Source organism: Berghia stephanieae, chromosome 6, assembly GCF_034508935.2.
Source record: "Berghia stephanieae isolate SIO BIC M18660-M18661 chromosome 6, UCSD_Bste_1.3, whole genome shotgun sequence".
Classification (NCBI taxonomy): domain Eukaryota; kingdom Metazoa; phylum Mollusca; class Gastropoda; order Nudibranchia; family Aeolidiidae; genus Berghia; species Berghia stephanieae.
Window position 1 is genome coordinate 23,536,594 of NC_088365.1, and position 14,112 is coordinate 23,550,705.

A 14,112-nucleotide genomic window follows, 5' to 3' on the forward strand; every position below is an offset into this window, starting at 1 on the left:
TACTGCAAGGTCGACAAGCCTGCACTAGAACATGCTATGTGTAACAGTACGACTGGCGAAAGGCAGTGCATGTCAGGTATGTCGAAACCATAGTCATGGTCATTATTTATACACTAAAATATAAACAATTGCCTCAAAAACAACAACAAACAAAAACACTCACAAAACAAACGAAAAACATTGGTAACACGTGTGTGACCAATCGTCTCAAAACGGTCTTCAGTGGAGGATGAAACTGAGAGATGGAGAAAGAGAGAGAGAGAGAGAGAGAGAGAGAGAGAGAGAGAGAGAGAGAGAGAGAGAGAGAGGGAGATAGAGAGAGGTGGAGATATATAGATAGATAGATAGGCAGATAGAGAGATAGATAGGTGGAGAGAGAGAGAGAGAGAGAGAGAGAGAGAGAGAGAGAGAGAGAAAGGGGGGGGGGGGGAGTTTTGTTTCATCTTTAAAAAAACAACAAAACAAGTTCAATTTCCAAGTTGTTGATAATAGATTTGGTGTTCAACTCATTGTCCATCTCGTTCATTCCGACATAATACCAGATTGTCATGGCGGGTCACATAATGCATGCTACCAAACTCTATTCATTTTAATAAAAATAATAATTTTAATAATAATGAATAATAATAATAATAAAAATAACAATAATAATAATAACAATAATAATAATAATAATAATAATAATAATAATAATAATAATAATAATAATAATAATAATAATAATAATAATAATAACAATAATAATAATAATAATAATAATAATAATAATAATAATAATAATAATAATAATAATAATAATAATAATAATAATAATAATAATAATAATAATAATAATAATAATAATAATAATAATAATAATAATAATAATAATATTAAATAATAATGATGATGATGTTGTTGATGATGATGATAATGATGATGATGACGATGATGATGATAATAATAGTAATGATGATCTGACATGCTGGTCATATATTATGTATATGTAAATGTATTTCTTCCAGGTTGGCAGGGCATTGACTGTCAAACGGACATAGACGAATGTCGTGCCTTGATGTGTAAGAATGGCGGAAGTTGCCAGAACGTCCGTGGTACTTATTCCTGTACTTGTCCATTTGGAACCAGAGGTTTGTTGTATCCAGCGTGTCTGAAACAAACATTTAAATCTAAATTGAGCTTTATATAGCGCAATATCCACTAAATGTGCTCAAAGCGCTTTACAAGGGGTCCCTGGTCAACAACATTTAACATGTAGGGCGGACATGACGCCTGTTAGGCGATATTACAATTTTTCGGACACAGACAACGCTGTTAACGGCCAGGTACTCATTTTACACCTGAGTACGGTGAGATAATGTGAGTAAAGAGCCTTTTCCAAGGAATCAACTATGCGCTGAGCGCGAGGCTCGAACCCAGGACCTTCCGATCCGAAAGCGAGTGTCATACCACTAGACCACATAGCCGCAGAATGGCTTCTTTTAATATGAGGGACTACGTGTTACCGATTCAGTCCTGTAGTTGTGTCCAATACAACGAACACCATAATGTAATGTAATAATCAACATTGTGCGGTCATGTGGTCTAGTGATATGACACTCGCTTTCGGATCGGAAGGTCCCGGGTTCGAGCCTCGCTTGGAGAAGGCTATTTACTCACATTCTCTCACCGTACTCGGGTGTAAAATGAGTACCTGGCCGTTGACAGCGTTGTCTCTGTCCGAAAAAAATGTATTATCGCCTAACAGACGTCATGTCCCGTCCTACATGTTAAATGTTGCCGTTGGCCAGAGACCCCTTTTAAAGCGCTTTTAGCACGTTAAAAGCTCAATTTAACACACAATACAAAGATAATAGGGAATGAGATTAGCGGAAGAGTAGCGTCCTTTGATTGGATGTCACCCATAGTCTGTGACGTCACCGGCGGAAAAGTTATTAGAGAGAGAACGTCATGCATGCGTCTCTCGTCCTCGCGGAATCAAGGGACGCTACTCTTCCGCTAATCTCATTCCCTATAGGCGACACAAAACGCAAACACTATTACTTTTCGAAAGCCTGAGTAGGAATGTTTTCAAAAGTTTCCTAAAATTATTGAGCTAGGATGCGTCTTTGATTTCTTTGTCAAATTCTTTGTTCCATACTGTTAGGGCCTAGGCAGAGAAAGATGTTATCAGCTAGAGATATATTGTCTTCTATCGTGATAATGGTATGTATGTATGTATGTATGTATGTATGTATGTATGTATGTATGTATGTATGTATGTATGTATGTATGTATGTATGTATGTATGTAAAAAATTTTTTTTTAAAATTGAGCTTTTATATAGAGCAATATCCACTAAATGTGCGCAAAGCGCTTTACAAGGGGTCCCTGGTCAACAGCAACATTTAACATGTAGGACGGGACATGCCGCCTGTTAGGCGATATTACAATTTTTCGGACAAAGACAAGGCTGTTAACGGCCAGTTACTCATTTTACACCTGAGTACGGTGAGAGAATGTGAGTAAAGAGTCTTTTCCAAGGACTCAACTATGCGCCGAGCGAGGCTCGAACCCAGGACCTTCCGATCCGAAAGCGAGTGTCATACCACTAGACCACATAGCCGCACGCTTGTATGTATGCATACATCATTGATCAAGAGATTGAGGGACTATTACCCTCTATTTCATTATACTACAAATTAATTGTTTTCTTTCCTTCAGGTCGTCGATGCCAAAGAAGGTACCCAGTCTGCCACCTCCAACCGTGTCAACACCAGGGCACGTGTCTGGAAACACCAGCCGGCTCCTTGTGTTTTTGTATGCCTGGCTTTGACGGGCAGTGGTGTCATCAGCTTCAACACGAAGACGAAACGTCGAGAAAGGTTACAGGTCAAGGTTCAAGGTCACATGGCGATAAGTCGAAAATCATCACTCCGACACCGGTTCGCACAGGTATTTATTTATTAATTGTAATTGTAATTAACGTCTTTTACAGTGATCACACGTACTACAGAGAGCACATGTACTGTTTATTTTATTTATTTCATAAAAATTATATTATCATTTTCATCTTTGTTATCATCATCATCGTCGTCGTCGTCATCATCATATCATCATTCATTCATTTATTCATTCACCCATTCAATTTATCTTAGTTGATTTATTATCTCGTACTTACACGATTGTTACTTTAATTGAATAAATTGCCTTTTTTCTACTCTATTACTTTAGTTCTAGTCCGAGATGGAGACAAAAGACATAAGGTTTGTAAACGTGGCTAATTATAATGAAATAGATAATTATGTTGTTTTTCGTGTACGCTTTGTTCTGTTTTGTCTTTGTTTTTGTTGGGTTTTAAAAAATGCAAATAACCCTGCTATACTATAATGGGAATGATAGAACAAGAGCTACTTGAACAATCCTCCTTCAGAGGCTATGGGAGGAAATTCGTAGCTTCATTTTTGCAAGGCTGCTTGGGTGGCAACTTTTGCAAGTTAGACCTATATACTATATATATATATATATATATATATATATATATATATATATATATATATATATATATATATATATAGCAGTATAAGTTTGGTTTTTCTGCAAGTTTATGTACTCAGGTTATCCAATTAAAAAACTTGGGCCGTAGATACATTGATGTGGAAGCATGGCGAATTTTAAAAATTGAGCCTATCATAGCCTCGACTGGGCATTGCCGTGCCTCAAGGGCATCCTACAATTATTATTGTAATTCAGTCTCTAGTTTCAGGATATTTTTGGATGAAAACGGCTCTAGCGTGGATAATAGTAAAATAAGGAGAGTTTGAGTGCCTGAGAGAGAAGAAGAAGAAGAAGAAGAAGAAGAAGAAGAAGAAGAAGAAGAAGAAGAAGAAGAAGAAGAAGAAGAAGAAGAAGAAGAAGAAGAAGAAGAAGAGAGAGATTGAGAGAGAGAGAGAGAGATAGATAGATGGATAGATAGATAAGAGTTTAAGGGTTTTACTTGAGGCGCTTGCGACACATTTAGGTCATTTATTTCAGCGCCAGTAAAAAGGAAGAAAATGGGATAGTAGTAAAAAAGGTGTAGATTTGGAATTGAAAGCACACGAGAAAAAAGTAAGACAAAGGAAAATTGGTTCAAATAGATGAACAGATGTGGATTCTAAGAACATACTACACAAATACTTAGTTTGAGACCGCCTAAAAGTTTCATCCAGGCACAAGCACAGGATCCCGCTAAGAGAAATACACTCACATATTTACAAACCATTATGTATCTAAAGCTAAAAATATAATACTGAATAACAGAAAAGAAACAAAGAAAAAATGTCATCTCCCAACTATACATTTGACTGTTTCCCTCCCAGTGAATGACTCCGGCCTGGGCTTGGACAAAACTCAGTAATCCCATTACCAAGATTAAGACAGATAGCAACTCGGAAAACTGATATAGGGGATAGAAGACACAGGGTGACCACCTGCCCACCATGGGAGGTCAGAGGCTAAATAGATAGATAGGTAGATAGCTAGAAAGAAAGAGAGAGAGAGAGAGAGAGAGAGAGAGAGAGAGAGAGAGAGAGAGAGAGAGAGAGAGAGAGAGAGAGATTGAGAGAAAGAGAGAGAGATAGATAGAGAGATAGAGAGAGAGAGAGAGAGAGAGAGAGAGAGAGAGAGAGAGAGAGAGAGAGAGAGGCGCTTTTGATTATTGCGTCTGATCCTATTTCCTCATTCCAAATCACCAGGACTCCAGTTCGTGGCACGATTGGTATCTTGCAATAATCTTTGGAGTGTTTATTCTCATTGCCACACTCCTGATATTGCTGTTCCTTCTCTATCGAGCCAAAGTGTGAGTATAAATACTAGGTCTAGATATTTAGATATTTATATATCTTATTATTACGGCGAAGTTCATAATTTGACTCAAAATGGGACAAGGCCATGTTATTTGAAACTGTCACATTCGGACTATTTTTCGGAAATGTAATCTTTTATTAAAATATTTTTTGTACGTTTTGATATTTAAAACAAAAACTGTTCACGTCCTAGTTTTATCGAATATTTAAGGGAAGTGGGGTGGGGGTGGGGGGTGGGGGGGGGGTGGGGGGTGGTGGTGGTGGGGAGCAAAGTAAAACGTTTCTACCAAGTTTTCACTCTTTGCTGGTTTACACACGTGAGCTTAAGAATGGAGAAACGTGGCCTTTGAAAAAACTTTCTATTGGGATTTGTTTATATGCATTTAAATTTTCATTGTTTTTTACACCTTCATCGGGAGTTTTCAAACGGTAATTAAAAAAAGTTCTGTCGCTTCAAAACAAATTCGAATCGCCATATATGTCTAAAACGGAAAACAGAAGTGATAATATGAATTAATACAAACCATCGTTTTTCTCACTTATTATTTATTTTATATTATTTATTCATCCATTTATTTATCATTAATTTTTATTTATTTATTTGTCGTATCAAAACTAATTCTAATCGCCATATTTTTCTACAAACTTGAAACAAAACATGACATAGACTTACAAGGTAAAGCTATCTAACAAGAATAAAATAATTCCTTCAGTTTTGATTTTATAAACATTTGTGATACCTACAATTTATGGTGATAAACCTTTTCTTTTTTCAAATGAATAATTATTGTTGTTGTCGTCGTCGTCGTCGTTGTTGTTGTTGTTGTTGTTATAATTGTCTTCTTGGTCTGGTGTCAAAGGTTGTGACACTTTTCTTTTTTTCTTCGTCCATTGATTTAGTAGGTACCTATTCCATTGTTGTCAACGAGTCCCTCAGATAGAATTTCCACATTCGACTAAAATATTCTGCATATCTATCCATTTCAAACAGACGACAGCAATACAAGGTGACAATTCCGGAGTCCACTCTACTTCCGGTTCAAGCTTTACCTAAGACACGTGTTTTCGACAATGCTGTTTACGAACGAGACGACGAGTCTGGAATCATACAGCCTAACACGTTCCAAATATTTTACGACTCCAAGAATATCACTGACATATTGAATAACACAAACCACAACAACAACAGCAACGGCGTCGGGAGCAACATCAACAACCATAATCACAACACAATCACCAACGATATCAGCAAAAGCGAGGACAAAGTCAATAATAAAGGTGTTCTTTTGAGTGCTAGTGCATTAATACACAATAAATCAGAGTTAACATCTGACATAAAAGACAAGCAGCATGCCAAGGTCAAGCTCCCATTGGCTCCTTCTAGAAGTCCAAAAGTGGAGAACAAATCTAAGAATAAAAAAGATTACCAGAAAAGAAACGGAAATGTCTACACAGATAAAGAATTACGTCCTTATTCTGTTGAAACAATTGAAAGAGGGGGAATAGATGGCAAGAAAAAGGCTGAACTTCAAACAAAACTACCTCTTTCACAAAAGAATTCAACAGGCCGTCAAAGTAATTTTTACAACATACCAAATCCAACTAACGACAGGCCAATTATCGATAGATTGAAACATATTGAAGGCGTCTATTCTTCGCCGAAGTCGCCAAGATCCGGGAACTTTAAAGGCTCTCCATACCAATCAGAGTATAAAGAACCCAAGCCGTCCTCAAGTCAAACCAACGATCAAGGAAATGGCATTCACGGGAAAAGGTGGCATACTGGTGGCAGTTACGTTCATTACGGTGCGAGCACAAATTCAAGAAAAAATGAGCAGCATAAAAAAAGAAAGTCTCATTCTATAAAATCATCAGAAATAGAGCACGAATATGAAGACATCGAGTCTGACCATGGGTTTATGAACCACAGACCAACGCCTAAGCCCAGAAGTGTTTATAATGTACAGTGCGAAACTCTAAAAAGACGATACGCTGTTCCGGGTGGAAAGCCGTATGAACCTGAAGTAAAAGGCAATAACGAAGGTAAAGAAGAGAGCACCAATAATAGTAGCACTTTCAACCAACCGTATCAATATCATCGTAGATCGTCCGATGGTCTTTTGGCTGAACATACACGATTACCATTTCCATTGCAGACACAACATCAAGAGCAGCAACAGCAACACCATTTGCAACTGCAACCCTCAACACCACTCGCAGCCTTAAAGAGTCGCTTTGACCAACCTCGGTTTAGCGAAGGGGATATCGTTTACCCAAAGCATCGCCCAGTTCATAAGCACTACAGTAGTCAATATGACTTGAAAAGGAAGCCTTTATCTCTCTACGTTTCTCCAGAAGATATGAATCTCATGTCAATGAAGAGCACCATTGCTGGAGACAGCCAGCAGAATCCTGGCTATTCAAATTCAAACGCATTCCATGCCACTCCTCAAACCCTAAGTAGTAACCCCAGAGGTCAACCCGACTTAAAGAACCCGTACTCGGAACCGCGTGTTTTAAATGACGCAAATTTATTCCCCGATAACGGTGTAGGTCGTAGCTCTGGTCAAATGGCCACACCAAAAACACCTAATGCTGCAACTAGTCCTCGAGGAGGAAGCAGATTTGACTTTTTCAGACCGGCTAGTCGCCACATTTACCGCAACACAGATATCGAAGGATTCGACGCCGGGCGGTTCTCTCCTAAAGAACCACGATCTCCAAGAGGCTGGGCAAGACCTAAAAGTGGCGAATTTGCATTATCGTCGTCATCCCGTAGAAAAAGTCTAGTGAATCTTTCAAGTCCCCCTAAAACGGATCGTCGACGACGAAAAAGTGAAGTAATGTCAGAAAAATTGTTTCGGAAGAAATTGACAAATGAACTCCGAAGTGATAGCGAGACCTCTGTGGACAAATGCTGGTGGATGCAGGATGATCCCAGGGACTCTGTTCTCCATCATGACGACCATTCCAAAATGGTGTCGTCCTCGGCATTTGTCTGAAGAGCTGCAATCATCGAATAGAATTTGGTATTGGTCTTGTTTATTTTATGACTTATTGGACGAATCTGTGTCGTGACCTTACTGTGCCTTTGTCTTAAAAAGGAAAATAGACAAATTAAATATGACTTTGAAAATATAAAATAAAAGAAGGGTATTATGTTGGATTTTGTCATTCACTTCATTTCAATGGTTAAGAATACAATACATAATCATTAAAAAGTGACAAAAAGAGGGATGGAGAGTAGCAAAGGGAGAGAGAGAGAGAGAGAGAGAGAGAGAGAGAGTGGAGAGGAGAGAGAGAGAGAGAGAGAGAGAGAGGAAGAGAGAGAGAGAGAGGGAGGAGGGGGGGGGTGATAGATAAAGGTCCCACACAAAGCAGACTAAAAGGGAGACACTCAAATAATTTATAATAAAACTCACTCGTGTGAACTTATGGTGTGAAAAAAAAGAAGAAAGAATTCGCAGAAAACAATCCTTTATTAGACGGTGATTCCAGAAACGGTCATTTCAGCGCCATTGTAATTAAGTACCTACTATATCTAAGGTCAAATTGGACCATAATAATAATAATAATAATAATAATAATAATAATAATAATAATAATAATAATAATAATAATAATACACTACTACTACTACTACTGCTACTACTACTACTACTACTACTACTACTACTACTACTACTACTACTACTACTACTAATAATAATAATAATAATAATAATAAAAACAATAATAATATATAAATAAATAAATAGCAAAAACAAAAACAAAAACTAGTTTAATTAATACAACAAAAAATCAGTTCAAGAAGGAAACAAGAACATTTCCTGGACCATGAAGTGTCTGACAAATTAAATCATATCATGACACTAGACCGGATACGCTCACAGTCACATGAGTGCAATAGGCAGAAAGGAAGAAAACTCATGACATCACACCTACTTTTTCGGTTCCAAAATCCTCTTTGCCGCTGTAGAGGAGACTGCAGGCAGAATAACGGCCATATCTGAGTTTAATAAGCATATAATGAAATGCAGTCTCCCTTATGTATTACTTTAGGCTTCCCCACGTCCGGATTCTAAAGGTCATTTCAAGTGTAGATTACATCGCTTCTTGCGGCTTTATAGTCTATCTTGGTTTGTAAACAAGTTATGAGAAAATATGACGATTCCCCTGTCTGTCTATCATGTTCACTTCCGGTTCCGAAGTTTTCCGGTTTTTATTATATCACTTTTGGTGCTTCTAACGCCTTCCTAAAGTGCATCTCAATGTTTTATTCAAGTTTGTGGGTAATCGGATCATTTCCCAGTCTTTTACGATGACGTTCCTGTTTCAATGGTTCACTTCCGGTTTAGTGATGTCACTTCCTGCACCACTATGTTATTTCCCTCGCTATCACCGCAGACTGTGTAATCTGTGGGTATCGTTTCGGGATGATGTAACATGGACATACATTGGAGACAGTGAATGTTGCAAAATATCTTGGTGTTAGCATGAAAAAAGACCTAACATGGGATGAGCATATTAACAAGATCACAAGTAAGGCAAACAAAACACTGGGATTTTTAAGGCGTAACCTAAAAATTAGCTCCTCGAAAATCAAGGAAAAGGCATACAAAACATTTGTAAGACCTGTTCTGGAATATGCTTCCACTGTTTGGGATCCCCACACCCAAAAATACGTCTCAAAAAATTGAATCAGTGCAAAGAAGAGCAGCACGCTATGTCCTGAACAGACACCACAACACCTCAAGTGCTAGAAAAACTACAGTGGCCGAAATTAGAACACCGCAGAAAATCAGCAAGATTAACAATGCTATTTAAGATCAAGCACCACCTCGCTGAATGCCCAGTCATCAAGAAAAAACTAATACCAGCACCTTTGAGACAGAGAAGAGGTAACAACCAATACAACCTCATAACACACAGAACACAATACCGTGGTTTTTCCTTCTTGCCGCGCACGGTCAGGGACTGGAACCAGCTTGACGCTATAGTGACGGAAGCCACTACGATTGATGCTTTTGTGGCAAGTTGCTATGCAGATACTTAGACCTTACACAAACCATCACTGACCAACGTTGACGACCCCTGAATGTCCCTGGAAATTGATTTTAGACTAACGATTATAAACAAGGAATACATAGAGATTAGAAAGCAGTTTCATTTGCCATAATAATCAACCAATTGATTGTGGGCAATCAAAGGAAGAAGAAGAAGAACTTTGAGGGCAATCCGACAATTCCCTAGTCTTTAAGGACAAATTGTATTTCTCAAAAGTGGGTTTTGACCTATGGCGTTACTTCCGGTCAGCCCATGACACTTCCAATGTTTGTTTGTTTGTTTTTGTTTGTAAGGGTTTTACGGCGCTTGCAACACATTTATGTTATATCAGCGCCAGTAAAAAGGAAGAAAATGGGATAGTAAAAAGTTCTAGAATTATAATTAAAGCACCCAAGAGAAAGTAAGACAAAGGGGAACTGGGAACAAATAGGGATCAGATGTAGATTCCAAGAGCATACCACCAATGTACTTAGTTTGAGATCACCTATAAGTCTCATCCGGACACAAGCACAAAATCCAACAAAGAGGAATACACTCAAATGCTTACATTATAAAATCAAAATAACAAATATAATAGTACATAGCAGAGAGATGATTTACAAGGAAAAAAATATCATCTCCCAAAACAATAACTATGCATTTGACTGTTTCCCTCCCAGCTAGGACTCCGGCCAGGCCAGGACAAAACCAAGTAATCTCATTCCAAGACAAAGACAGAAAGCATGTTGGAAAACATATAAGGGGATAGAAGACACAGTAAGTGCCACCCTGCCCACTATGGGAGGTCAGGAACCCCACCCAGACTTCCGATGTTTCCCTCTAGGTCTGTGGTAATAATAATGATAATGATAATAATATAATAATAATTTTGATGTGTGATGATGATGCAACTGCAACAAAAAAACAAACAACAAACCCACCCCCCCTCCCCTCAAAGAACAAGATGGAAAAGAATGTGTTTGTTGACATGTAAAACAAATCGTGTCTTTATTCAATCAACAGCCTTCAACATTCAATGAGGACGATGAGCCAATCAATGACTCACGGCCAGGAAGTAGTCATTTATGTATTATTAATAATAATAATAATAATAATAATAATAATAATAATAATAATAATAATAATAATAAGCAATGGGCATACTGATTTATAATATAATATATTTACTATTTAAAGCTTACCATCCAGCATCTTGACGTTAAATCAAGGGTATACAAAACTTTATTGCTCTTCATTTCACTTTCAATTCGTAATTCCTACATTTTAAATTAATTTTCAACCATATTATTGGATTGGGATTGTGGATCGCGTTGAGAGAATGAAATGTTTTGTTTTTAAGGGTGTTTACGGCGATTGCAATACATTTAGGTTATATCATCGCCAGTAAAAAGGAAGAAAATGGGAGAGTGAAAAGTTCTAGAATTACAATTAAAGCACCCAAGAAAAAGTAAGACATAGGGGAACTGAGGACAAATAGGGATCAGATGTAGATTCCAAGAGCATACCACCAATGTACTTAGTTTGAGATCACCCATAAGTCTCATCCGGACAAAAGCACAAAATCCAACATAGAGGAATACACTCACATGCTTACATTATACATTCAAAATAGCAAATATAATAATACATAACATAGAGATGATTTACAAGGAAAAAAATATCATCTCCCAAAACAATAACTATGCATTTGACTGTTTCCCTCCCAGCTAGGACTCCGGCCAGGGCCAGGACAAAACAAAGTAATCTCATTCCAAGACAACAGAAAGAATGTTGGAAAACCGATATAAGGGGGATAGAAGACACAGTATGTACCCCCCTGCCCACTATGGGAGGAGAGAGAGAGAAAGTGGAAAGAAAGAGAGAGAGAGAGATTGGAAAATCAATATAAGGGGGATAGAAGACACAGTATGTACCCCCCTGCCCACTATGAGAGGAGAGAGAGAGAAAGTGGAAAGAGTGAGAGATAGAGAGAGAGAGAGAGAGAGAGAGAGAGAGAGAGAGAGAGAGAGAGAGAGAGAGAGAGAGAAAGAGGGAGAGAGAGAGAGAGAGAGAGAGAGAGAGAGAGAGAGAGAGAGAGAGAGAGAGAGAGAGGGAGGGGGGGGAGGTTCCATATGTTTTGCTTTGCGACTCTCTGTGCCACTCAGGCAGGCTATCAGTGTACAGTAGTTTGTTTGAGATCACCTAAAAGTCTCATCCAGACACCAGCACAAGATCCTGTTAAGAGGAAAACACTCAAACTATGTTTACAAAAAATAACAGTACATGAGAGAGGTGATTTACAATTACAAGGAAAAAAATATAATCTCCAAAATCTGTAACTCTAACTCTAACTATACATTCAACGGTTTCCCTCCAAGCGAAGGATTCCGGCCTGGGTCAGGACAAAACTAAGTAATCTCATTCCTAGACAAAGGCAGAAAGCAATTGGAAAACAGATACAGTACAGGGGAATAGAACACACAGCAAGTACCTCCCTGCCCACTTTGGGAGATCGGGTACCCCATCCAGGAAGTGTTATTTAATCCTGTTCAATGTTACCCTGGTGACTGACTGTACATTGTTGATTTGTAAAGTTAACTACAGGGCAGAACGCATTCTTTGTCCTCTCATTCCTCGATTTTACAGATTCCTCATATAAATCTTATTATCTGAAATTTATAAATCTCCCTAAATCTCTTTGTCCAAATCTCACGCATTCCTCGTCTTAAATATTTGGTCCTCCGAGCCAGGACGGAGAATCCAATACACGCTGCACTGATCAGCGAATTCCATGTTTATCTCCTAAACATGACGACTTTCTAGACATTGAAGTATGTCGGTCTGGGCCACGCCCAAATAGACATTGGTTCATTGGTGCTTGTGTTAAAACCCAATTGAAACTCATTAATAAACACCAAATAAACAAAAAGGGTGATGCAATCCATCGAGCCTAGTAGGCATGTATTGAATGTGGCTTTGACCACACACGTGCATTATATATATATCATATTAAAATATTATAAATACCATTTGCTATATCATTAACTTTTCATACGAAGAAAAGAAAACGACTAAAAATTTGCATTTTGATATTGGAATTAGATAATTTATAATATAATTTGACTTAATAAATCCTCATAAATAATAATAATGTGAGATTCTTTTGGTTGATAATGTCTTACTCTTGTAACAAAATATCACACACATACACAAAGAGAGAGAGAGAGAGAGAGAGAGAGAGAGAGAGAGAGAGAGAGAGAGAGAGAGAGAGAGAGAGAGAGAGAGAGAGAGAGAGAGAGAGAGAGAAAATGTGTGTATGGAACGGGGGGGGGGGGGGGTTGGTAATTCTTAGATTTGTAAATTTGTAAGTTGAAGCTTAATAGCAATGTAATATCAGAACAGACCTGCCTACTACCTCGAAAATTCCGTATAACTATGAATTTTCTGCTCCAAGCTGAGATCCATGTAAGGACCTATAATTCAATTAAAAAAAACAAACACATTTTGGCGCCAGAGCTAGTATTATTATCTGTACATATATTCAAAGCATTATTTCAACGTATTATGGAAAAATCAGTCATTTCTAGCATTAGTTAAAATTGATAGTTTACTGTGTTTTTTTATCCCTGAAAACTACAAATTTTGTATCAGTTTCATTCAGGCAGGACTGGGAGAGTGAGAATATCCCCAGGAGTTGAGCACTCTTCAATTTCAGGTGTAAAAAGATATCACTGCATTACCGGTACAAATTGATTTTCAATTGAACAACTTTGACTAGAATTCTAGAAATTTATTTTATTTTAAAATTTCAGAAATAATTGATTTTTAAAATTAAAATTTCCCTTATATTCATCCCCGAGAAGAAATTTGCCTTAAGGTCTATTCCATGGGAAGATTGGAATAACCTGGGCATCAGCCTCAGCAAAGCAGAGCCACGTATTGAGCTAGGGCAAGGTGACTTGCTCAAGGCCTCATCTCGCGGATAAGAAGCAATGACCAGAGCCACAGGGGTCCCGACAGCTTGGTTGTTTGTTTGTTTTTAAGGGTTTTACGGCGCCTGCAAGTTACTGCAACACAGTTAGGTTATATCAGCGGCAGTAAAAAGGAAGAAAATGGGATAGTAAAAAGTTCTAGAATAACAATTAAAGGTAAGACAAAGGGGAATTAGTTCAAATAGGGAACAGCTTGGTTGATAGAGCACTGGATTTACCAAGCAGAGTGACTGGTATTGATCCCCTGTGCA

The 14,112-nt window shown here is 37.9% G+C and overlaps 1 protein-coding gene across 1 annotated transcript in view; it reads left to right on the forward strand.

Moving 5' to 3' along the window:
* LOC144975654 (uncharacterized) overlaps positions 1-7,982 on the forward strand; it is a 20,705-nt gene extending 12,723 nt beyond the window's left edge. The window contains exons 6-11 of the mRNA XM_078919841.1: positions 1-76; positions 1,005-1,127; positions 2,701-2,931; positions 3,211-3,242; positions 4,713-4,816; positions 5,815-7,982. The exon at positions 1-76 is cut by the window's left edge and continues 61 nt beyond it. Of these exons, the coding sequence (XP_078775967.1) occupies positions 1-76; positions 1,005-1,127; positions 2,701-2,931; positions 3,211-3,242; positions 4,713-4,816; positions 5,815-7,825 (2,577 nt within the window). The 3' untranslated portion in view covers positions 7,826-7,982. The remainder of the gene's footprint in view (positions 77-1,004; positions 1,128-2,700; positions 2,932-3,210; positions 3,243-4,712; positions 4,817-5,814) is intronic.
* The last annotated feature ends 6,130 nt before the right edge of the window (positions 7,983-14,112 follow it).